Source organism: Protomyctophum bolini, assembly GCF_963924005.1.
Source record: "Protomyctophum bolini genome assembly, chromosome: 18".
In the NCBI taxonomy this organism is placed as follows: Eukaryota; Metazoa; Chordata; class Actinopteri; order Myctophiformes; family Myctophidae; genus Protomyctophum; species Protomyctophum bolini.
Window position 1 is genome coordinate 36,524,434 of NC_137879.1, and position 26,829 is coordinate 36,551,262.

Here is a 26,829-nt window from a genome sequence, read left to right on the forward strand (position 1 = left end):
AGTTCAGTCAGATATACTCGAGGGGTGTCATGTCGTGCTCAAGGGCGCATACTATACTCAAGGGGTTAATATGATGCATTATCTCACTCCAATTGGCTCCAATTGGCCAATAGGATATTACTATCACATTAAGTCTCACTCCAATTGGCTCCAATTGGCCAATAGGATATTACTATCACATTAACTCTCACTCCAATTGGCTCCAATTGGCCAATAGGATATTACTATCACATTGAGTCTCACTCCAATTGGCCAATAGGATATTACTATCACATTGAGTCTCACTCCAATTCACCCTTTGTCAAGTCTCGCACATGGCTGTGCCCCTCTTCGCACCCATTGGTTCAACGTGCTGCCCTCAACAACGCCTCCTGGTGGACTCGCTGATACCGAGGGCTTTTCTGGAGGGTCTGTGGAGGAATAAACATTGATGCACTCAATTAACAGTGGGCTGAGTATACAGCATTTTACACTAGGAATGAACACTAACAATGATTAATGTATGAATAATGTGGTGTGTAACATTACATCACCTTTGGTTAAAATAATAAAACACTGCAAACTAACGTAATCAATAATGAACGTGATCTAAAACAACTATTTTATATAATTTATTATAAGTGTAGATTATTTTCACAATGTTTATCTATGGGGGAGGTACTATAGGGGGAGGTACTATGATTGATTGATTGATTGATTGATTGATTGATTGATTGATTGATCTTTATTTTAGTGCCATGCGTCCAAGGAAGCAAAGCCCAAATGGACCTGCAGGACACTTTTACTTTCATTTTACATAAACAATGAACTGACATGATAAAATAATTAACCATCTAAAAACACCCAAGCGTCATACATGGCATGACATAATTATAATATAGAAAATAAATAAAATAATAAGATTGGGCCTGTAGCAGCAGACCGGATATGGAGATTGTCTTCTACTCCAGGCTCTAGAAACAAACTGTGACGTCTTAAATAGTTCATGATTAAATAACCACTCCAACTTCTGACCATCATCTTCCCAGAAAAGCCCAAGTTGTTCTACATTAAATAATGGAACCCTCAAATCATCATAACGTGTTTGCTACAATAAAACATAAAATGGATTAAAATGTTGACATCATTCAGGTCACGTGTGTGACATGAAGGTACACAACGATAAGGGTGCATGTGTTTAGTCCGACACCTCACCCAAAACCCTACCCTCCCTAACCCTGACTGTCTTAACAGGCCACGTATGTATCTTGGGAGCAATGGCAGGGTGATTATTGTGATTGATTGATTGAAATATTTATTAAAACGGCCACGCATGTTGTCGGACTGTCTTCTTCTTCTTTCGTGTAACGTTAGAGGTCCAACTCGGTGTCGTGGAGCCACGCCCGCATCTCTGGTCCCAGGTCAAAGAGGCCGGCCTCTGAGGGCGGTCTGTGTAAGGGGCAGGTGAAGATGACATGGTCCTCTGAGGGCGGTCTGTGTAAGGGGCAGGTAAAGATGACATGATCGGCGGTCTGCTCAGGGGCACCGCACTCACATGCCGCACTGTCTGCCAGTCCCCACTTCTGCAATGATGCATTGAAGCGCCCAACCCCAGTTCTTAAGCGGTTCAGTGTGGTCCATTGTTTGCGAGGAAGATCCTCTCCTCCTATGTCGCCAACTCCTGGATCCCAGATGAACCGATGCATGCGGGAGGGCCCGGCTGACTCCCACTCCTGCTTCCACGCTGTTGCTAGCCATGCATCTCTGGAGATGGCCTCAGGGGTGGCGTTGAGCATCTCCTGTGCTGCCCTGTTGTAGGGGTGACGAGACTGCTTGGGGGCACTGGAGTTGTGGTGGTGCCATGCAGGATGTGCCAATCCTGCTTTTGGGCTTTCCTGGCCAGGACGTCGGAGGCCGGCCGGAGCTATTCCCGCAAGGACTGGCAAGTGGGACACAGGGGTGGGCTTCAGGCATCCCGTAATGATCCGAAGGGCGTTGTTGATTGCCACGTCGACCATTCTTGCATGTGGGCTTCTGTTCCAGACTGGGGCGCAGTATTCCGCTGCTGAGAAGACCAGGGCTTGGGTGGATATACGCAGCGTCTTGGCGGAGGCTCCCCAGGTTGTCCCAGCGAGGCGGCGGATCAGTGCAACCCTGGATGTCACCTTGGCCTTGAGTTCCTTGAGGTGTTGACTGAAGGACAGTGTCCGATCCAGACGCACGCCGAGGTACTTCGGGGCTTGCTGGACCTCCAGGCGTTTGCCGTCAACGCTCACCTCAAGCTCCCTCCTTGCTTCTCTGTTGCTAAGGTGGTATGCCGCAGCGACTGTCTTTCCAACGCTAAGCTGTAGACGCCACCTTTGGAGGTATGCTACCATGGTGCCCATGTCTTCATTCAGGCCCTCTTCCATCGCCTTCCATGTTGGTCGACTGAACATGATGGCAAGGTCGTCTGCGTAGCCATACTTTCTGGACGATGTATCCGGTAGGTCATGAATGTAAATATTGAACAGCATTGGCGAGAGGACAGACCCCTGCGGTACCCCGTTCCTCAGTCTTCTGAGCCTACTGCACTGCCCACTGCTGGTCTGGAGAATGAAGCTGCGGTTGGAGAGCGTCTCCATGATGAACTTCGTATGCGGCAGTCAGGTCCAGGTACACCACCCCAGCTTTCTCATTGTCCTGGAAACTGTTCTCGATGTCTTGAGACCAACGTATATACCAACGTATATACGCCTCAAAAGATACACCCCACGTTTGTACCTTCATATCTTTTAGCAGCAGCTACAATCCAAGTTGATCTGGATTCAACTGCAGCTGCAAAGCTACAATCCAAGTTGATCTGGATTCAACTGCAGCTGCAAAGCTACTGTAGTAAACGAGGGGTATAAAGGCACAATTAAGCTATCACATCCAGCTATAGCACATACAGCATTGGATGATCTAATGAACAAATGAAGTGATCTCTCTCTCTCTCCCATACTGACGTCACATGCACCCAGTGCATGTAAGTGGAGGAGTCGGACAGTTATAGCCTGCAGAGGAGTTTTCTGACCTATTGACCCTCAAGAATGGTCAGTATGGTACACTGACTTAGGTCACATTCTCACCTAATACTTCGGTAGACTCATGCGTACGGGCGGAGATTTTGGGATTCTTGCATATTTAATTTGCTGCAGTTTGCCTTCATACTGTCATCCGTAGCAATTGGAAACGCAGCAGGGGGGACCTTTATCAATGTGTTCCATTCATAAACCTAGCCTACAACACAGTGAAATCTATGGTGATAAAATTATACTCATAACGTGCATGTGTCGTGCCGTCTGGGACTGGACCCCCCCAGCTCTCTCGCTCTCTCACTATACACATGCAGCCACGCCACACACTTTTGGGCATGGAGGCACAGCGCTGAGCACACTGATATAACAGACAGCAGCGCAAAATGTTTGTAAAAAGTTTATCGAGATGAAATTCCCTGCTCCCCAGTCCCCACACAGTGACAGCTCCATGTTTACGGCACAGACAGACAGACAGAATATTCTGTAGGCTATAATACACTGCAGTGTTTTTATGTGTTTTCTTAAGCAATTGATTAATGTACTCGTGCTCATTTCGATCAGGGCTTCAGTCTCCTCATTCGACCATTTCGCTTCATTTCCTTTATTTACTGCGGATTGCATTCACACCTGCACCGAATCGTAATCAAGTGCGATTGGAAGCGAAGCGAAACCCCCGTTTTTGCTCGGAGTAAAATGCGGTTCTTTGATACGCATTAGGATTCGAATGAGCCTTCACACCTGCCAAACGAAGTGCACTTTCTGAAAATGCGCAGCAGGATTCGTTTTAATCGCAGCAAAGCTCTCTGGTCAGAATGTGACCTAAGTCTGTCCAAATCCTGCCCATGGTGGTAGAATTGTGTGCACAAATGTACACACTCTTACTGGGAACTGTCGAATTCCAGGCACCACTGGCCTTCGTGTTCATATACAAGGAAGTACACGATCTATTGACTTGTTTCCCTACAGACCATGGGATACCCTTGTACCATAAAGACTTGATTCCATTTCAGCTGGATTAACACATCTAGTACAGGAAGTGCATCAAAATAGACGCTCCGGGGTGCCAGAGTAGTCGCCAGAGTAGTGATCGCTTTTACTCTGAAAGCCATGAACCGGAAACACTTTCTTAAAAAAATTGACTTGACAAAGTGAGCTCATAATCCCCGATCATCTTACTATATTTATATAAACTCCAAAAAGCGTTCATATTTTGCGGGAGAGACGGATGAGGAGCAGAAATGCAGCGCCAGCATATCGATCCATTCATCACCACGGAGAGCGCCCTGGATGAGGAGATACGAGTCATTCTTTCCGCCGCGCTAACATGGGAGTCCATGACAAGCTAATATTTGCACAGAGCGTTAGCATACGGCAAGCGAAAAGCGAAATGCCAAAAAAAAAAGAAGGAATAATTCTGAATATTATTATCTCGCCCCGCGTCGTTTGGACGTCGCTAGGACGTCCACAGACGTCTAAGGTACCACTCGGTTCTGATCCTTATGACGTTTCCAGACGTGTTTTGTACAGAATGTGTTAAGCCACAGATCACGTACACCCTGACTTTGGATATGTCATAATGGTTGAATGTTCCACTCAGTCATAAAAGCATTCATTCACAATTCCTTGACCATCAACTGGAAATATGACATTCACTGTACAATAAATGTAATTATTGCAGATGTATGTGTTATGTGAAATCTAAAGCCATGATAAGTGCATGCGTACACCTTTCCCAAAATGAACTTCAAATAAACTTTGCCTAACAGCAACATGTTGACAACGTCTGGGAATGTCACAAGACATCTCAATGTCTCCATCTTGCAATAAGAGTGACATATGGTAACTGAGCCATGCATTGCACAACAAAGAGAACCATATATTGAGGAGGCAGAGAGAAGCCCAGCCAGGATAGTCCAGGATAGTCCAGAGGTATAGGACTAGTGGGATCCAGAGGATCGGATAGGAATCCAGGACCCGGATGGAGGGAGAGGAGAGGAACCAGAGAGAAGGATGTCTGATGAGAGGGTCTTGGCCACATCGCTACACAGACCAGCTCCCGACGCTCTGACCTGAGCGTCCCAGGCGATCCCAGGCAATACAAGGCACTACAACAAGAAGCTTGTTATACCCAGACCAGCGATCCAACCCCTGCCGCTTGCCGCCTGCCACGCGACCTCTCTCCCTCAGAAGACAGACGACCCCAGTCTGCCTCTCTCTCAAAGCTCTCAACAAACCAACGCTCAGGAAAGTGATGCATATCAAGTTTCTAAGTTCATGGCAAAGGACATTATCTATCATATAATTTCATTATCATTTGATTTGTTTCTTAAAATCTATTTGAACCTGCATTAACTCTTGTTTAAGAATGCATTTGATTATTGTTCTACTGAGTTTGTCTATAAGCTTAGGTGTGGAAATAAATTGATACATTTTTAAACAAGTCTATTATTTGCTCAAGAGTTGAACTTACTGGTTTTTGACACATGCAAAGTAAGAAAGGCTATGTAATGGGAAAGATCTCTTACCTTCAGATTCCATAGATTTATTGAGATAAAATAATTTATTATTTTATAATCTTTTTAATTATTTTATTAGTGGGTTAAATACAAATTAATCATGTGCTTATTCCTAAACTCATTTCACTGGTGCCCCTTCTAAAATTCAGATTGTTTTTTACTCTTAATTTTTAATCTTATAATTCAGATTTTTGAATAATGAATTCATAATTATGAATTACACTGATATAAAATCTACAGGATTAAATATATAACACACTACAATCCAAGTTGTTCTGGCTTCAACTGCAGTGAAGTATTATTATATATCAAGTTGTAGTTTAACCATTTCCACTCACCTCCGTAGAGGTCTTGAATCCCCTGGCGGTCATCTGCTGGCAGCTGGAAGTCATCAGTCTCCCTCCATTTGTATTCTATGTGCATGATGGACGATGTGTCGTCAGAGTGACCCAAACCCAGGCTGTGGCCCAGCTCATGGACCGCTACCAGAAACACATTGTAGGAACCTGGATGGATGGAAGAAGAACTCCTTCAGTAAAATAAAAGACGTTTTTGTTATCCATTTGTTTTTGCGTCTGGGGGCACCACCTCCTCCTACATGTTTAGGGAAGTGGTGCAGGCAGACGGGGGGACGACTGCAGAACAGAAGATACATTAGTGCAAATTTCCGCAATATCACAATATAGGCCAGACAGTGTCTCTGCTTTCTTGCTTGCAACCTCTTGTGACAACCCGAGAAATCTCTGGTCTCTTTAATGTCTATTAATCTAGAATTAATTAGTATTTTATAAGCCTGTCACGATTCTCGATTCGTATCGAAATCGAATCGAAATCACCAGCCGACTCGCGATATTTCGTTGCATGTGCACGGCCGTCCGTTTATTCACCCCGGAACGTTTCTCACAGGACGAGTTTCAGCAGCCTGTCGGACGTATTGTCATGGTCTGTCTCCCTACAGACCATGTTTTCCATGTCAGCCACTCCCACTCTCCATTCCCTATCTCAGTCATTGTCACACACCCGTTTCCACCCCCTCTTCAGCCCTACAGTGCCACGCCCATTCCACACCTGTGAACACTCCTGCAATTACCCTGCTCCCTATAAGACTGGACTCATTCCACAAACACACTGTCAGATCATACTTCCTTGTCCCCGAGTAACCGCAATTTGCAACTCTAGATTTTTTTATAATGGGATGAATCTAGAGTTGCAATACCCTCCATTGACTCCCCACTCATCTTTTTTGGTTTGCGATCTGCTTGTCTTAAACGATGTTAAACTCACCAACATTGCAGCTGTAGTACAAACTTGAATTATTCTCTTTCAATCTGCCGAGCTTGTTTTTCCATAAAAATCCACCATAGAGATGTTATGAGCTACTTTCTGTCAAGACATCCTCTGCAAGTGATTATTTTTCTAAGTGCTGGAGTTTGGAAGCACTCGTCGTACGTCACTGAACGGCCCTGCGTTCCACCTGTTTCGAATTTGCACATAATGCAGGAGGCAGCAGCGCGAGCCGTTAACAAAAACGAGTGCTTCCAAACTGTAACACTTAGAAAAAGAATCACTTGCAGAGGATGTCTTGACAGAAAGTAGCTCATAACATCTCTACGGTGGATTTTTATGAAAAACAAGCTCGGCAGATTGAAAGAGGATAATTCCAGTTTGTACTATAGCTGCAATGTTGGTGGGTTTAACGTCGTTTAAGACAAGCAGATCGCAAACCAAAAAAGATGAGTGGGGAGTCAATGGAGGGTATTGCAACTCTAGATTCATCCCATTATAAAGAAATCTAGAGTTGCAAATTGCGGCTAGTCCCCGAGCTGTCCTGAGGTCCTAGTGCTCTGTGTTTTGTCATTCTGAGAGGTTCTGCATTATTGGACTTTACCGATTGCTCTTCGAAAGGTTTGCTTTTCCGTTTCGTGTTTTGTGAACTTTTTGGAAGAGTTTTAGCTTTTTGGAATTTCCTAACTTTGTTTGTAAGCTTAACTGCTTTTCTGCATAATAAATCATTTAATTAGAACATTCCTGCTCTCTGTCCTGCATTTGGGTCCTACCCCCCTTGGCTCACCGGTGCACAACCAACCCAGCCTGTAGCTCAATGCGGTGGCATCATCAGAGCAGACAACAACAACACACCCAGATTCACCCAAAGGAAGAAGCCGTTTATATTCAGTATTATATAATAATATATATTAAGTATTCATGACCATGTTTATTAAGGTAATACAGTCTAGGTGAAGTTGGGCCCAAATAAATGGACCTCTATGGAGATATGGGTTTTTTTGGGCCCAATGACAGCGCCACAACAGGCCATTATATGAACTTTCAGGAAGTCCCGATTTCCATAGTGGCTTCACAAAATATCTGTCTGACTGCCCCCCTGCAACAAACACAATATTTTGGGCCGATCAAATAATTAGAAAGAAGAAAATAAAGGCAGGCGACAACACTATTTGTTTTGTTTTTCTTCTTATAAATTATTTGATCGGCCCAAAACATTGTGTTCATTGTCATGATTTTTTGAAAAGCCTATGGAGGTAAAGAATGGAAAATCATTTCCTGTGCTACTCGTCGTTCTGAAAGGACTGAGACACTCTATAGCGCAAAACTCACTTTGTGTCCAAGTGACACCATCTCTTACCTCGCACATGCTGGTTGGTGACGCTCCATTGCTTGTCTGAGTTGAAGTGCACGTAAACACTCCTCCCAGGCATGGGTTCGGAGGAATGTGCCAGGTCCGATGATCTAAAGTCATGGCCTCTGTGAGGACCTGAGTGGAAGGAGATCATGATGTCTTCCTCATCGCGGTGGCCGTTATAGATGTCGTTGTAGGGAATATACTCAAAGGTGAAAGGACTGACATCCTTCCAGACTTTGAAGGCTCTATGGATGGCCTTTAATGTGTCCTGATGTGGGATTCTAGGTGGATAGGTCTCAACACTAGAGGAAGAGGAAGAGGCAAAGAGAGACAAACTAAGCAAAGCTGTCCAAGTGGAGTATTACATTCCCTAACTAACCCCACAGTAATCCCACAGGAAGACAAAACACAGTTTGGGTTTGGCCGGTTTGGCCTGACGTTCATGAAGTCTCGGTCAATATTAGGAAAGTGTCCCAATGTGTCCAGTTTTGTGGTAGATAATAAGGTGTCTTGATGATGTATAGATTATTGGCACATCAATACAAATACCTGAAGACCAATCAAAACTGTTCTATTTGTACCTGTAAGTGAGGTCATACTTGTCCCACTTGGCTCCAGACGCTACGTAGCTGCTCCACCCCACGTTGGCCGTGGCAGGAATGCCACAGCTCTTCATGGCTCTGAGGGACGGGGGGGACAAGGAGACATTAGAGCTGAAGATACCAGAATATAATGTCCAGTAGCCTACAATTTAGCTCTCCATGTCAGACGTCTTTAATCAGACCCGTCTGAATTGAGTGGTGCTGTACTGTACTGTGCTGTACTGTGCTGTACTGTACTGTACTGTACTGTACTGTACTGTACTGTACTGTACTGTACTGTACTGTACTGGGATGTGTCTGTGTAGCTGCATGACTGAGAGGAGTGTGAGTGGAGATTGATTCCAATCAAGATACAGGTTTAGAGGATTTAGCAGGTGTTGGGAATTTACCTAATCAGGCCTAGGCTGGGGTTGCTATGGTGATCAATTGGCTCAACAGTGGTCCAGGGACCAGTGGCGGTGCGTCCATAGGGGGCGCTGGTGCGCCGCACCACCATGCCCACCCCCTGAATAAAACGTGAATAAGAATGACTGAGAAACGAAATCTACAGCCTGTAATTTATTTAAAATTAGCAATCCAGAAACGTTAATATTATATAATATAAGTAGCCACTAACCAAATGCAGTGATTAAAAGTTGTAATATGCTGCCACGTTAGTATTAAGCCTCCATGAAATGTCAAATGTTATTTACGTTTGACGTATGACGTTTCTGATTGGTTAGTGTGTGTCACGTGTTGGTGCGCGTCTACATATGGACGCCGTCCATATGTAGCCCTTGGTTCTCAGCACTGAAGAGTAATGCATTGCGGTACACAGGTCTTCAATACAAACTATAGGAAGCCACTGGGTCGCGAAATATGTGCGATCCATGACGTTATTCACACCACAAAACACTTGGGGGCAGCATACACATTACAGCACAGTTTGACATAGGGTTTACAGCCACAACAACATACGCTAGAAAAACGAGGGATGAGACAGATGAATGGAGCCAGGTAAAGTCAATATAATAATAGTTTAATTCACTTGCATAATGGAAAAATAAGAGGAAAAATAAAACTCTGTGAAATCACTGCAGAAAACACCATTTGAGAGAAGGACACTGCAAGAAAAAATAAGAATTAAAGAGCTGGGTCCAGACAAACCTGATGTAATCATCACAAATGTATGTACAAAAAGTAAAAATTAAGCCATAAGGTGGCAGAGTCATGGCTTTGAGGGTTCTTTTATAAGGACGTTTTGTTTATTTTTTTGTTAATGTTAAAGCCACTGTAGCAAGGTCATGTGGCTTTGAGCCATTGCACTTTTTTATGGCACTGGTCCTTCTGTCTCAGGTTTGTTTCTTTAACCCTATATGAACCTTTTGTTACATTTTGATGTATTTAATAAACCTTAGACAGGCTCCCTTAGTAGATATATTTAATAAACTTTAGACAGGCTCCCTCAGTAGATATTTAATCTATGATACCTAGTGCATGTTTTCTTGATTTTGTTATAGCGCCCTCCCTAGGACAAATGTCACCGGCCGCCACTGCCAGGGACCACCAGTGGTCCTCATTTAAAATATGTAGTTAGTAATCAAATGGACCCTTATTAACTCTCAAGAGTTAAAATTATTGATAATGATCGATTTTCATTTTGGACACATTTACACATCCCTAAAATGTACATGCCTCTCACACCCAACAGCAATAACTCCTTCGAGCCCCTGATTAAATGATGCGTATACAACGGATGGGGCTCCAGCAATGACAAGGGAGCGCAAAGGAATGGCCTCTATGGTGTGTGCCAAGGTGCAAGAGGGCTGTTAAAATGCACTGTATCATTCACCAAGAAGCCCTCTGTGCCAACAAAGTCCAGCTTGACGATGTGATGGACACTGTTGTGAAAACTGTCAACATAATTGGAGCACGAGGGCTATACCCAGCGCCGTTTCTACGGCGGGGCACTAGGGGGCGCTGCCCCCCCAGATAGACTTGGTGCCCCCCCCAGTCCAGAACCCTACCCCACCATTATTTTTAATGTTTTACAGGTTTAAAAATCAAGTGCCCCCCTTGGAAATATGAATGCCCCCCTGCTGATTATTCCCTGGATACGGCACTGGCTCTACCACAGACAATTCCAAGCTTTCCTTTCTGATGTCGATGCTGAATATGGGGACGTGCTCTCCCATTCTCATGTGCGCTGGCTAAGTCGTGGCTCCGTGCTGCAGCGGTATTATTCCCTGAGATCAGAAATTTACCAGTTTTTGAAAGAGAAGGACCGACCTCTTCATGAGCTGAGTGACCCTCTATGGTTGGCAGACCCGGCATTTCTAGCGGATCTTACTGGTCATCTTAACACACTGAACAAGAGTCTACAAGGCAAAGAGCAGCTTGTCCCACAATTGTATGCGCACATGAAAGCATTCTGTGTGAAGCTTCGTCTCTTTGAGACACAACTACGCAACTTCAATGTTGTGCACTTCCCCACGCTTTTCCAAAGGCCAACCTTTCTGCTAAAAAGGGGAAATATGTGTCTGTGATCACATCTCTCATGACAGAATTCAGTCAGCGCTTCCAAGATTTTTCTATCATTGAGAAAGAAATCAAGCTGTTCTCGACTCCCTTCCTGATGGATGCAGAAGAAGTGGAAGACAGTCTGGCATTAGAACTTATCGAAATGCAGTGTGATAATTCTCTGAAGAATCAACATCAGCTTCTCTCCTTACCCGACTTCTACCGGAGCTTGGAAAAGGCAAAGTTTCCTCTGATGAGACGCCACGCAAAAAGAATGATGAGCCTGTTCGGCTCAACATACATATGTGAGCAAACATTTTCTCTGTTAACTCTGAACAAAAGCAGATTGAGAACCAAAATGAGCGACAGCCATCTCTGTGATGTCCTTCGCATCTCAACCACCAGACTTACTCCTGACCTGCCAGCCATCCCTCAGTCCCAAGTTCACTGCTCCCACTAAGTGCAACTGCTGTTCCTATTATAGGCGAGTTAAAAATATATTACACAGTATTCGTGTTAACAAGCCCAATTACTTAATAAATCCAGTCAATTAAAGTTGATAACATTTTCTAACAAACGTTGATGTGTTAACAAGCCCAATAAATTATTTGCATAATAAGCTTAAATATACCCATCCCCTTATTTTCCCCTCTTTATACAGGGCTGTGAAGGGGGATCACCATCCTGACTAAGAAGCTATGAGGCTGCTGTTTTGAGAATGTGCTGCCATGTTCCAACCCTTTTTGTTACAAAATAAATGAAAACCCATTTATGGAAAGTTGTGATGTAGGCTGTTTTATTTCTGTAAGCATATTCAATTATCAAGCATAATTGACCTACATTTGATTGATTTTGCTAACTTTAATACATGACAGGTGAGGCGATATACCTCATCTCTAGTGGGTGGCCCAGCCCTTCCTATATTGTTCTGTATGTGGCCCTCAGTAAAAAAAGGCACCCCTGCTCTATAATAATATATATGAGTCTCAGAGCATGAAGCTCTGAGTGTCTTATTTCTCTAGCGAAGGTTTCAATAAATGGTTGACCAAACCAAGGAGCTACATGAGTAGATGTAGGAGACATACGTGATGGTTTGCTGCTCCAACAGTCCAGTGACTGACAGGTTGTAGGACCTCTGCATCTCCCTGATGGCTTCAGACAGATCCTGGTTAGATGAGTCCCTGCTGTCCAGGGGAGCCACGTAGCCATATTGTCTCAGCCACTCACTGTCTGGTTCAGCTGGTGGTTCAGCCTCCAGGAAGAAACCCTAAATACAAAGTTAATACATCATTGCACATGAAAACAACTCCAGGGTGTCTAATGAAGTACTGTCACCTCATAGACACATGAAAAACTGGAAAAATACAAAAATTGTGGCACTCCATCTTTAAGACGTTTCTAACTCATTACCTGCTCATGAAATCAACTTCACCTGTGGGTATTGAATAATGCAATTTGCAACTTGCATTAGTAATATCCTAATTTGTACTCCTCCACAGTGGAGCCCATTGATGATATGCACACGGCTGCCATCTTGCCAGCAAGGTGCTACCTAGGTGCTACCTAGGACTATATTAAAAGAGGACAGGAAGCGAAGACCGTACGGTGGACTCCATGTTGCTCCATGGAAGGAAAGAAACATGCGCAGTTGAGACCAAGGAAGCTGAACGCGGAAGTATTGGCTGCATATAGACCCATTGTGCATGTTTCTGTCCTTCCAGGGAGCAACATGGAGTCTTCGCTTCCTAACCTCTTTTAATTAACCTTGGGTGCAACTTCCCATAGACAGCCCATTCATCCAAACAGAACAGTCCTATCTAATTGTATTAAACAACGTCAAAATCAACATTGCAGCTGTACGGAAAGCTTGAATTATCCTGTTTCGATCTGCAATGTGTTTGTTTAATAAAATCAGACCCGTGTGAACTGAGTGTTGCAACTCCCCCCCCACACACACACACACCCCCCTCTCTCTCTCTCTCTCGCTCTCTCTCTCTCTCTCTCATTAGCAGGCAACAGAGCAGCACTATCCCTCTCTCTGTTTCTGGCGCCCCCTACTGGTACTAATAGTCATATACTGGTGCTCATTAACATCACATACATAGGTGTACACGGACATTGCTGGTTGTAGGAGTGGTTGCACCACTCACAAATGCACTGTACTGTTAACTGTGAGTGGACGACACAATTAAGCATTACACTTGTTTACAAGAGGGTCCACCTTGTTCAATTCATCAAAACATTTAGGGACGTACAAATAGACACTTCTATATAGTTGAAGAACAGAACAAGAATTCATCATAAAGGAGGTAAAGAGGGAAAAGAAACATATAGGGAGAAAGGGGTGGGGGGGGAGGGGGGGAGAGAGAGAGAGAGAGAGAGAGAGAGAGAGAGCTCTATTTGGAAATAGCCGGTCTACAAGCTCAGAAAGCACCCTGTATGAGCTTGTAGATCAGCTTTTTGAGGGGCGTTAGTGCCTCCTAAAGCCCAGCTTTCCAGGTTGTGTGAACACAAACATTGGCTTGTGATTGGCTGATCACCCCATAGCGATGATTTGATTGGCTGAGCAAAGTAAATATTGAAGATACAAGTGAGGGCAGAAAAGTGAAGACGGAGCACGCACGCACATACACGCATGCACCTTTTGCAGAGCAATGCCCTCTTACATCTTATCTCCATATTTTAACTTTATTTAATAATGAATGCCCTACTTTGTCATTCTGTCACACAAAAGAAGCAAAAACAGCAGATCTACAAGCTCAACGTCTGGCACAGATTTAGAGATGATTCTATGCGTGTGTATTTTCTAAAATGTCTGTGTGTATAGAGCCCTATACTAAATAGGCGTGTGTGTATGTATACGTATGTGGATGCGTGGATGTGTGCGTGCGTGCGTGCGTGCGTGTCGACACAATCATGCTCTGTCAATAACCTTGGAACAACAGCGATCCTTGAGGAATGTGTCAGAGATTAGATTATAGGTCTCACACGAGAACATCACAGTCTGTAAACACAACTGTCTGCAGTGGGTCGGCCTAAAACTCACCTTGGAGCAACACAAGTCTGAACACACTTCAACCTACAAGCAGAGCTGGACGGAATAGTACAAAATACGACCTGGTCAAATTTACTCCAGTAAAGCTCAGTCAAAATGTAAGTAAGAGTAAAAAAGTACTTGCTTTTAAATGTAGGCTACTTATAAGCATTCAAGACTAATCAAGAGTACATGCTTTTACAAAAATTCTTATTTTTGCACCTCAACAAATTGCTGCAATTAGTGTCTAAGTGTAAAAAAGGCCAATAGGCGATGTGTTGTTTGTTCCCCATTACTGTGGGAGAGTGCAATCATCCAATCCACTAAGCAACGCAAGGCAAGGGTAGCCTCGGTCTCAGGCTTACTCAGTCATCTGTGAAGAGAAAAGCCTGGTCACATCATACGGCAGAGAAGCATAAAGAAAAGCCTGGTCACAACGTAAGACAGAGAAGCATAAAGTAAAGCCTGGTCACAACGTAAGACAGAGAAGCATAGGTCGTTTATCAGGCTACAAGATCAATATAGCCAAAACACAGATTTTGGCTTTAAACTATGCTCCAAATGCAGCTATAAGGGGAGCCTTCAATTTTAATTGGGAACAAAAAAGTATTAAATATTTGGGTATAAACATAACAAAAAGTTTGTCCACACTATATAAAGCCAACTACGAAAAATTAAATCAGGAGATAAAAAAAGATATTGAAAGATGGGCTACTTTGCCACTAGACCTGAACTCAAGGTTGGAGGCAATTAAAATAAACGTATTATCCAGACTGCTCTTTCTATTCCAATCCTTACCTGTAGAGGTCCCACAAGGGCAATTTATTACATGGGACAGAATGATTTCTAGGTTTGTGTGGGCCGGGCAGAGGCCAAGGGTCAGATTTCAAACACTTCAACTCCCAAAGGAAAGAGGGGGCATGAGTCTTCCCAACCTAAAAATGTACTATTATTCGGCCCAATTACGATATGTAGGATGTTGGTGTAAACCAGATTATATAGCAAAATGGAAAGATATGGAAAAGGAATTCAACAAACATCCCATTCAGAATATTATAGGAGACAAGGAAAAGTTTAAGAAAATAAAACATTGTATGGATCCAATCACACTGTTTACACTGGAGATCTGGTTTAAAATAGTAAAAATATATAAGTTAGAAGAGGATATAAAGATTTTAAAATGGATGGCATTTGATAGTTCATTTAAACCGGCAGGGTATGATAAGGAATTTAAAATATGGAGTAATAGAGGAATGACGGCATGGTGTGTTTTGGAGAAAAATGGGGCATTGGAGAGTTTCACAGATTTGAGTGTTAAATACATGTTGGATAAACATGATTTCTTCAGGTATTTGCAACTAAGGGATTATTACACTAAGGAAGTCAAAGGGAGGCCCTCCATAGAAGTGAATGGTATTGTCCAAATCATCAAAAATATATACAAGGGGAAAAAGATTCGAATTATATCAACAATATATACAACTCTGATGAGTGGCAGTCATTCAACGGAATACATTAAAAATAAATGGGAAGCAGAACTAAACATAGAAATTACAGAAAAAGATTGGACACATATGTGGAGAATGCATCAGTCAACTACCAATTCACGGATATGGAGGGAATTCTCTTGGAAAAACCTATGCAGATTTTTTATAACACCAAAAATTAAGAGTAAACAGTTGAAGCAACAGATACAATGTTGGAGAGGTTGTGGGGATGCAAATGTAGATCACTCACATGTTTTTTGGAAATGTCCCAAAATGGATGTGTTTTGGAAAATGATACATGAGCAGATACAAAAGATATTTTGTGGATACGAGGTGCCTATGAAGTGTGATGTTTTGTATTTAGGAAACCTGATGGGGGGTCAGATACGAGGAGAGGATAGATATTTGATAAACATTTTATTGGCGGCAGCAAAAAAAGCTATCACAAGAAAATGGGGACAGATGGAACCTCCAACACAGGAACAATGGGAGGACTTGATTCAGGAGATTCATTTTATGGAAAAACTAACACACAGTCTGAGGCTACAAGAAGAAAAGATGGAGGACAAATGGTATAAATGGACAATATTTAAGGGTATAGGGGAATGAGAGACAACTGTGAATGTCTAGAAAGATAAAGTAACTTTTTAAAAACGCAATGTCGATGCCTGTTGTATTTTATTTTTTTTCTGTTTTTTATTTTTATTTTTTGTGCGTCTGTGATGTTATATGTATTGTAAGTTTGTTTTTTCTGTCTTGTCTTGTAAAACAATAAAAATTTAAGTTAAAAAAAAAAAGACAGAGAAGCATAAAGTAAAGCCTGGTCACAACGTAAGGCAGAGAAGCATAAAGTAAAGCCTGGTGGTCACAACGAAAGACAGAGAAGCATAAAGTAAAGCCTGGTCACAACGTAAAACAGAGAAGCATAAAGTAAAGCCTGGTGGTCACAACGTAAGACAGAGAAGCATAAAGTAAAGCCTTGTCACAACGTATGGCAGAGAAGCATAAAGTAAAGCCTGGTGGTCACAACGTAAGACAGAGAAGCATAAAGTAAAGCCTTGTCACAACGTAAGGCAGAGAAGCATAAAGTAAAGCCTGGTGGTCACAACGTAAGACAGAGAAGCATAAAGTAAAGCCTTGTCACAACGTAAGGCAGAGAAGCATAAAGTAAAGCCTGGTGATCACAACGTAAGACAGAGAAGCATAAAGTAAAGCCTTGTCACAACGTAAGGCAGAGAAGCATAAAGTAAAGCCTGGTCACAACGTAAGGCAGAGAAGCATAAAGAAAAGCCTGGTCACAACGTAAGACAGAGAAGCATAAAGTAAAGCCTTGTCACAACGTAAGGCAGAGAAGCATAAAGTAAAGCGTGGTCACAACGTACGGCAGAGAAGCATAAAGAAAAGCCTGGTCACAACGTAAGACAGAGAAGCATAAAGTAAAGCCTGGTCACAACGTACGGCAGAGAAGCATAAAGTAAAGCCTGGTCACAACGCAAGACAGAGAAGCATAAAGTAAAGCCTGGTCACAACGTAAGGCAGAGAAGCATAAAGTAAAGCCTGGTGGTCACAACGTAAGACAGAGAAGCATAAAGTAAAGCCTGGTCACAACGTAAGACAGAGAAGCATAAAGTAAAGCCTGGTGGTCACAACGTAAGACAGAGAAGCATAAAGTAAAGCCTGGTCACAACGTAAGGCAGAGAAGCATAAAGTAAAGCCTGGTCACAACGTAAGGCAGAGAAGCATAAAGTAAAGCCTGGTCACAACGTAAGACAGAGAAGCATAAAGTAAAGCCTGGTCACAACGTAAGACAGAGAAGCATAAAGTAAAGCCTGGTGGTCACAACGTAAGACAGAGAAGCATAAAGTAAAGCCTTGTCACAACGTAAGGCAGAGAAGCATAAAGTAAAGCCTGGTGGTCACAACGGAACAGAGAAGCATAAAGTAAAGCCTGGTGGTCACAACGTAAGACAGAGAAGCATAAAGTAAAGCCTTGTCACAACGTAAGGCAGAGAAGCATAAAGTAAAGCCTGGTCACAACGTAAGGCAGAGAAGCATAAAGTAAAGCCTGGTCACAACGTAAGACAGAGAAGCATAAATAAAAGCCTGGTCACAACGTACGGCAGAGAAGCATAAAGTAAAGCCTGGTCACAACGTACGGCAGAGAAGCATAAAGTAAAGCCTGGTCACAACGTAAGGCAGAGAAGCATAAAGTAAAGCCTGGTCACAACGTAAGGCAGAGAAGCATAAAGTAAAGCCTGGTCACAACGTAAAGCAGAGAAGCATAAAGTAAAGCATGGTCACAAGGTAAGGCAGAGAAGCATAAAGTAAAGCCTGGTCACAACGTAAGGCAGAGAAGCATAAAGTAAAGCCTGGTCACAACGTAAGGCAGAGAAGCATAAAGTAAAGCCTGGTCACAACGTAAGACAGAGAAGCATAAAGTAAAGCCTGGTCACAACGTAAGGCAGAGAAGCATAAAGTAAAGCCTGGTCACAACGTAAGACAGAGAAGCATAAAGTAAAGCCTGGTCACAACGTAAGGCAGAGAAGCATAAAGTAAAGCCTGGTCACAACGTAAGGCAGAGAAGCATAAAGTAAAGCCTGGTCACAACGTAAGGCAGAGAAGCATAAAGTAAAGCCTGGTCACAACGTAAGACAGAGAAGCATAAATAAAAGCCTGGTCACAACGTACGGCAGAGAAGCATAAAGTAAAGCCTGGTCACAACGTACGGCAGAGAAGCATAAAGTAAAGCCTGGTCACAACGTAAGGCAGAGAAGCATAAAGTAAAGCCTGGTCACAACGTAAGGCAGAGAAGCATAAAGTAAAGCCTGGTCACAACATAAGGCAGAGAAGCATAAAGTAAAGCATGGTCACAACGTAAGGCAGAGAAGCATAAAGTAAAGCCTGGTCACAACGTAATGCAGAGAAGCATAAAGTAAAGCCTGGTCACAACGTAAGGCAGAGAAGCATAAAGTAAAGCCTGGTCACAACGTAAGACAGAGAAGCATAAAGTAAAGCCTTGTCACAACGTAAGGCAGAGAAGCATAAAGTAAAGCCTGGTCACAACGTAAGGCAGAGAAGCATAAAGTAAAGCCTGGTCACAACGTAAGACAGAGAAGCATAAAGTAAAGCCTGGTCACAACGTAAGGCAGAGAAGCATAAAGTAAAGCCTGGTCACAACGTAAGGCAGAGAAGCATAAAGTAAAGCCTGGTCACAACGTAAGACAGAGAAGCATAAAGTAAAGCCTGGTCACAACGTAAGACAGAGAAGCATAAAGTAAAGCCTGGTCACAACGTAAGACAGAGAAGCATAAAGTAAAGCCTGGTCACAACGTAAGGCAGAGAAGCATAAAGAAAAGCCTGGTCACAACGTAAGACAGAGAAGCATAAAGTAAAGCCTGGTCACAACGTACGGCAGAGAAGCATAAAGTAAAGCCTGGTCACAACGTAAGGCAGAGAAGCATAAAGTAAAGCCTGCAGGTCACAACGTACGGCAGAGAAGCTATCGGCGGAAGTATCATCCGGAACATCCGGCTGACACATGTTCATTGATGATGATGATGATTCATAATAGGCCTACTGTATGCTACTGCATGTGCTGCTGGATCGTCGATAAATGTAGGCCTACTGGACTTTGATGTTTTACTGCACGGATTTGTGGCATAGGGGAGACGGGTAATGTGAGACACTGGGTAAACTGAGACACCCCCTGTATCACATGACCACAACACATTTGTGCCATGTGACCATTATATGTTGAAGCCCCTCCCATGTCCCACCTGCCATGGAGGAGAGGACCTTATTGTGCTGTGGTAAGCATGTTTATTTCACCAAAAAAAATGTTTGCATGTAAAAGTACATTTTCTTGTCGTCAACATAATCAGCTGTTGTGTCCAAGCAAATTAATTCAGGTAGAAAAACTTAAATCATACACGTTGATGAACTACCAACAAATACATCCATGAGATTGCTGCTAGCTGAAGATTAGCCTGAATTGCTAAAAGAGGTCCTGTTTACTAGGCTTACCATACGTCCCCTTTTGCCCGGACAGGTTTTTGGGGGGGCTGTCCGGGCAGTCCGGGGGGGTTTTATAAATTCCTTCAAATGTCCGGGGTTTTACACGTATCGCCTGTATATGTATCGCTACGCTCACAGACCATTCAGACCAATGTGTATTACAATGCACGTTCAATGGTTCGTAGTGGAAAAACACTGTGAGAGGTGGACTGCTTTAAATAAATACATAACTAATAAGCATATTTGATCAAATTTAGGAGCCACACTTTTTTGACAAATTAATTTAATTCAAACAGAACCGCGCACGCACGACACATGCACATCCACGACATGCATGTGCATGTGCATGTGCATGTGCATGCGCATGTGCATGTGCATGCGCGCATCCGCGTCCTCTTTTTGGTAATTCAGAATATGGTATGCCTATGTTTACCAAAATGTGGGTGTGGGGTAAAGTGAGATAAATGCTCTGGGGTAAAGCCCCACCATGAGGCACAAGTTAAGTTCAGTCTTAAACATATTTTAATCTAATATTACATTGCATATGTTTTATTTTCTATGTCATAAACATTGTAGAAAATGCCAAGATACACCAGAAAGACAACCTGGGGTGGAACCGCCCTTGTGGAGATGGAGAAGGCAGCCGCTGAGGCCAAGGCAGAAAAGAAGATAATACACCAGAAATATATGCACAATTGCACAAATTATCAGAAGAATCCCGGGTGACTTCCAGGAAAGTCTGGATGGCAAACGAGGAAGGTCAGTGATGCTGGAGAGACAGCTGACCTCCAGGAAAGACTGGCAGGGTAACAGGGGCCAGCAACCCCTGTCGCAGCACTCGCAAGAGGGCACCAAGCAAGCTACAGAACGTACAAATGAGCAATACCCCCAGAGTCTCCCGAGAGGAGGGGAGGAAGGGAGACTCGATAGGACAGATTCAACGACAACAACAATGACAGTGCCACCGACTCAGAGAAGGCTTCTTTGACTCAAATACACCAGAGTAAGGCTAAGTGTGGACACTGGACAAGGATGAATGATAAAGGATAAATTGTAAATTGTAAATTGCACACGCTTTTGTGATGAGTGCATTCATAATAACGTGTGTATGTGCACGACACGCGCACGCACGTGTGATTCAAATCGACACGCTCACATGACACGGGGTAAGGGAAATATACTATTATGGTACTGTTGGAACGCTATAGTATGTATTTGTGAGTGTGTGTGTGTGTGTGTGTGTGTGTGTGTGTGTGTGTGTGCGTGCGTGTGCGTGCGTAGACATTTATCCTCAATATACTTGCTCACCCAATCAAATCATTGCTATATGGAGGAGTGAACAGCCAATAATCAGCCACACAGACACACAAAGCTGGGCATAGGAGGGGCTAGCGCCTCTCGAATATAAGAACTACCTGTCTACAATAGTTAGCATTTAACCCAGCATTCTGCATTTGTGAAACGCACGCACGCACGCACGCACGCACGCACACAGCCATCTGGAGCAAAGTGCAGACCCCACACACACACGGTGCACCCCCCCTCCCCCCAGGCAAACAGTAAATAAAATACTGATCTCTCTCTCTCTCTCTCTCTCTCTCTGTCTCTCTCTCTCTCTCGCTCTGCTGTGATGACATTGCAGCATCTAAAGCGATTCTGACCTGCATGCATGGAACCAAATGGTCCAGTTGGTCAAATGACTCTCCCTGTGGTGTCTGTTGATACTTTACCATCTCGTTGAAGGTTCCGTCCCTGGCGTCAGCGAGAGTAGAACAGAAGCACAGCAGCAGCAGATTGAGGAGATAGTCCATGTCCTCTGGTGTGGATCAGTGTGAAGTCCTCTGGTAGATAAATGCGCCTGCAAGTATAAATTATTTTTTACAAAATGTCATATATTTGTAAAAATGTATTTAAATTCCAACTTACAAGTTACACGTTTTTTTGTGGATAGGACAATACATTTGTGAAAATTATCATAAAAAAGCGTGACGTTTGTCTCAAAATGATTCAACAGGAAAAAGGAATGCCAAATGCAGATTTACAATTCACACGCAGAATTGAGGATTTACAAATGGTATTTTAGGATAAACGCACACACAAATCTATATATTCTTTGTAAAAATACGAAATACATTTGTAAATCGTGGAAAAACATTTGCAAATCTTGTAAACACATTTGTAAATCTTGGAACATTAGTAAAAACTTTCGAGACAAATTTCTCCCCATAGTAGAAGGCTATGGATCAGAGCTAGGTGCAGGTGTGAATGCAATCCGCAGTAAATAAAGGAAATGAAACAAACAATGTGGCGGGTGAGGAGCTGAACACAGTTGGAGACGGAGAAGGCATATTTTACGCGGCGCAAAGATGTCCCGTTACCGTGGATAGACGTGGTCGAATGAGGAGACTGAAGCCCTGATCGAAATGAGGACGAGTACATTAATCAATTGCTTAAGAAAACACATAAACACTGGAATATGACCCTGTCCTGTCCCCAGGGCTGCCATATTTCAGAAAATGTCAAGAGTGAGACTCTAGTGTCTTAATGCGTTCGACGAAAATAATTGGCCTTTTTTAATGTGGATTTGTCCCGTTGATATTTAACCTTAACACTGATGTCTTCACCTCCATGACAGCTGCTCTCCCTGCACTGACAGCATCCTCATGCTTAAAGTAGAAATGAAAAAGATATCTATCTATGTATGCTCAGACCCAGCCAGCCAGCCAGCCACACACACATAGTGCTCAGACCCAGCCAGCCAGCCAGCCACACACATAGTGCTCAGACCCAGCCAGCCACACACATAGTGCTCAGACCCAGCCAGCCACACACATAGGCCCTCATTTATCAATCGAGTGTAAAATCTGCCACAGATTCGAGTGCAGGTTTCGTAGTACACCCACGTCGCCACGGCCATAAAGTGATCGCAAACAGCTGATCCTTCCTTAATTTCGTTCTGACGTTAATAAATGTGACGGCTGAAATCTATCTGGCACGCCCTATGAAATCAAGCCTCGCCCTCGTTTTTGCGACTGAACACATGAAATACGACCTGTGGGAACCATGGAAACCATGGAAAAAAGTTTCTCCCGTGCCTTGCATGAATTAAATAAAGTTGTAGGCCTACCCTGTCTGTTTCCTTCTCACCTCGATTGCCTTGCTGTCATGTCCACGAGGGCACGCACGCAACTACATGACACATACATCGACATCGCATCGCCATGAATGGAATTAGTTTGTAGGCTGGCCTATATACATTTTACCCATTCGTGCGCAGTGCACGGCGAAGGCGTGAGACTGCGCACTGCTGTGATATTAAAGTCCTGTGGATGACTCAGTGATGCCTGCATGAGAGATAGGCTATCATGTCGTCAAGGCATAATCAACATTTATGTAGTGATTTGATCATTGACGAACGAATCATAAACATATGGATGAAGGCTTGCCGCTTGCATGTGTGCTGGTATGTGTTGGCGACGAAAGCCGCGGTCCCGTCCTCCCGACCCCCGAAAATGATCTCGCTTTTATCTGATCTGTCAAAACTGTCAAAACCTGTCTAAGCACTTATTTAAATGGTGAATGATTAAGCCCCTTGCCTTACAGCCTGCTAGTGCTTACTACAAATAGGCAAGCTGTAGGCTATGCTTGTCATTGTCACTTGGAAATAAAGGCGTGCAGTCCATTTATGCCTTTTTTTAAATAATATCATATGCCACATCACCACATGCGCTCCAAAATCATCTCACAAGTGCGCTTGCATAACAAGGCCAGTAAAGCACTGTTTGATTAAGCACAAACTAATATTGCATATACCGTAACTCCAGAAAGACATTGTTGGCCTGCTGTAGATTAGGCTACAGTACAGTATATAGCAGGGGTAACCAACCGGGGGTTCGCGATCTACCGGTAGCTCGCGGGAACGTTTCCAGTCGATCGCGAAGTGTCAGACAGACCCATTGGAATAATGTCAGTGCCGCTCGTCACATGCAAATTAATTTTGAGCAGAGCGCTGTGGCTCTGAGTTTGAGAATAGACCCCATCGTCCAAGGGTGTGTGTGCGTGTGTGGTGGGGTGGTGGTATCTTAGCAACACTGAATGATCTGTCCCATTGGTCGTGTGCTCGTATCATGAGCCAATGGCTGCAGCTCTGAGCTTCCCAGACCCAGGTTCACATCTCATGCCGTAAAGAGAACTGACAGGTCAGCCACAGGGCTGCTACCATATTAGCAGCTGTGAGCGCTCTTCTCTTCTCGTGAAGAAAGCAGGACAGAGTTGTCAAATAAATCCCGCCGTCATTCATACTGTATTTATTCTCCGACCCGACATTAAAATACGGAACAACGTGCGTTCATTACGGGCTCGTGACAGGCTGCAGACACAGAGTTGGGACTACTAGCCGATAGCGCCGCTGCTACTTCAGTTTTCGTTGTTCGTTGTTATATTTTTTATTATTGGGATTTGATCATTGATGCAAATTCTAAACATATGGATGCAGCTGCAGAAGTTGTGTTGCTTAAAGGAATGCATAGTTGCGTTCTCCTCAACTGCTGCGCAGCAACAACAAAAATATAAAAATGAGAAAAATATACTGAATATACCAGTCTGCAATGCAAACTAATAGGCGAGTGCACTCCAGGGCATATGCAAAGGGAAAGAATGACTTCTGTCCGTGACAATAATCAACGCTACAGTTTGAATTATGTACACATGCACACATAGAGCAAAAAATATGAAATATGAAAACTTGTTGAAGTACAACGCATGAGTCAAGTAGCTGCTTTCCTTTCCTCTTTACTGAGCCTACTGTCATTGAACTGCTGTCCGATAAAATGCAGGATGTGTTTGCATTAACTTCAGATATTTAAATGGAGATTATTGGATTAGTAAGTGACTGTCACCTGCAGGTCAGAGCTAAAGAGAAGGAATTTTGGTATCTTGTGAGCAGAGAATGGCCTTTTCACAAATGAAAATAATAAAATCTAGAATCTAGAAAATAGAACTCGTATGACTGACTCACATCTTAATGACACCCTCAGACTGGCAATCACTAAATATGATTTCAAAACGCTTGCAGAGAAAGTTCAGTCACAGCAGTCTCATTAAAGGTGGGCTGACCCTGAGAGTATGTCACCATATCTGTGCAAATATATATGGTCATGTTATGCCTATGTCATTTGAACATCTGCCAATGTGAATATTCATTGAAATGAGAAACAAAATATTTCTAATACTAATTATTTCTAATTTGTCTTAATATTATTTGACATTGATAATATAACTTACTATAAGTATTTATTCTAATTTAAGCTTTAGTCTTTGTGTGGATGTGTGCACATGCATTGAGCCTGTCAGAAATAGCAAAAAAACAAGTGTTTTTTCTAACACGTTTTAGTGGTAGATCTTGGCTTACAATTGGGAATAAAATGGGCTCTTGGGCTTGAAAAGGTTGGTTACCACTGGTATATAGGCTACCCATGCATGTTGGGACTCTCCGCAGCTGCATTGCACTATAGGCTACTTTCCAACGTCATGGAAATATTCCAGCACAGACAGCCCAAATCCTCGCATGCATGCGCTCATGCAAAACACTGTTTAAATGGCTTAAATCAAGCGCGATTTTAATTGTAAAGTTGGAAAGCTCCTACAAATTTCATATGACACAAAGACACATCTTGTAGGTCTATTCCTTTTTTCTTTTCTTTTTTTTTTTTTTTTTACATGTGTAGCCCATATACATACAGTTTTATATTAACATTTTAGGAGTGAATACATATGTTTCATGCCTTTGGCAGCCTCTCAGCTGGTCAAACAATGCTGCTCCGCCGTTCTACGACAGAAAAACAAGCGTAAGCCAGCTCACGAGCAGACGTGGGATTTGAACGTTGTCAAGTTCAATTTCAAGCTTTGCCGGAAATGGTAAATGTCGAAAATGTCGGCAATTTCGGCGTGCACCCATATTTTGGCGTACGCACGGTTGATAAATGAGGGCCATAGTGCTCAGACCCAGCCAGCCAGCCAGCCAAACACATAGTGCTCAGACCCAGCAAGCCACACACAGTGCTCAAACCCAGCCAGCCAGCCACACACATAGTGCTCAGACCCAGCCAGCCACACACATAGCTCCGTAAGGGAGTGGTCAGTGGTTGCACCACTCAAAAAATCTTCAAAAAACTGAAGAGGCTACTGGAGATTGGAGAACCTGATTTGGACATGATCTGATGCAGGACAATGTCACTATGACAGAAAGAGAAGATGGGTCTGGCCACATTCATTCACCCCATAATCTCAGTGGAAATTGGGGAATATGTTGTGAAATAAAAAGTCAGAAAACTGGAATGTGGGAAAATGCCTTATTTTTACATTTTCTTAGTTCAAACACATCTGTGGGCTCTCTCTCTCTCTGAACAGAAACAAGTCGCGATGCGGCCCCTCCCCCCCCCCCATTTGACCAATGACAAAAAGAACAACAATGTGCAAACACAGCAGCAAGATTTGTGAGTTGCTGTGATAGGAGGATATCAAATGGAACACAACCACCCTAAAGACTAATCATTGTGTATATTCCTGCACTATACCTGCATCGAGTTATCTTGGTACACAGAAGTTGATCTATTGAAGATTCTGACCTTCAAAGTACATAATTTTTGTTTTGATTGTATTGCTGTATTGTTCTTTCTGCTTTGGCAATGTAAACGTATGTTTTCTCATGCCAATAAAGCCCTTTGAATTGAATTGTGTGTGTGTGTGTGTGTGTGTGTGTGTGTGTGTGTGTGTGTGTGTGTGTGTGTGTGTGTTCTAAAACCCCTCCCTCCCCCGCCCCCCTCTCTCTCTCTCTCTGTGACCTGAACCCCTCCCCCCTCTTACCCATGTGAGGGGGTCTCCCCCCCCCCCCCCCCCCCCCCCTCTCTCTCTGTGTTTCTGAACCCCCCTAGTGAAATGTTTTAGTGGAGTTTTGATACTTTCACCAGGCTTTTAATTTAATTTAACTTTAATGTAATT

The 26,829-nt window shown here is 43.3% G+C and overlaps 1 protein-coding gene across 1 annotated transcript in view; it reads right to left on the reverse strand.

Annotated features, from left to right (window-relative positions):
• Nucleotides 1-26,829, reverse strand: part of LOC308333672 (uncharacterized protein) — a 609,943-nt gene that overhangs the window by 53,020 nt on the left and 530,094 nt on the right. Inside the window, exons 17-20 of the mRNA XM_080790127.1 lie at nt 8,777-8,821; nt 8,199-8,497; nt 5,893-6,060; nt 296-410 (exon numbers count right to left, since the gene is read on the reverse strand). Of these exons, the coding sequence (XP_080646253.1) occupies nt 296-410; nt 5,893-6,060; nt 8,199-8,497; nt 8,777-8,821 (627 nt within the window). The remainder of the gene's footprint in view (nt 1-295; nt 411-5,892; nt 6,061-8,198; nt 8,498-8,776; nt 8,822-26,829) is intronic.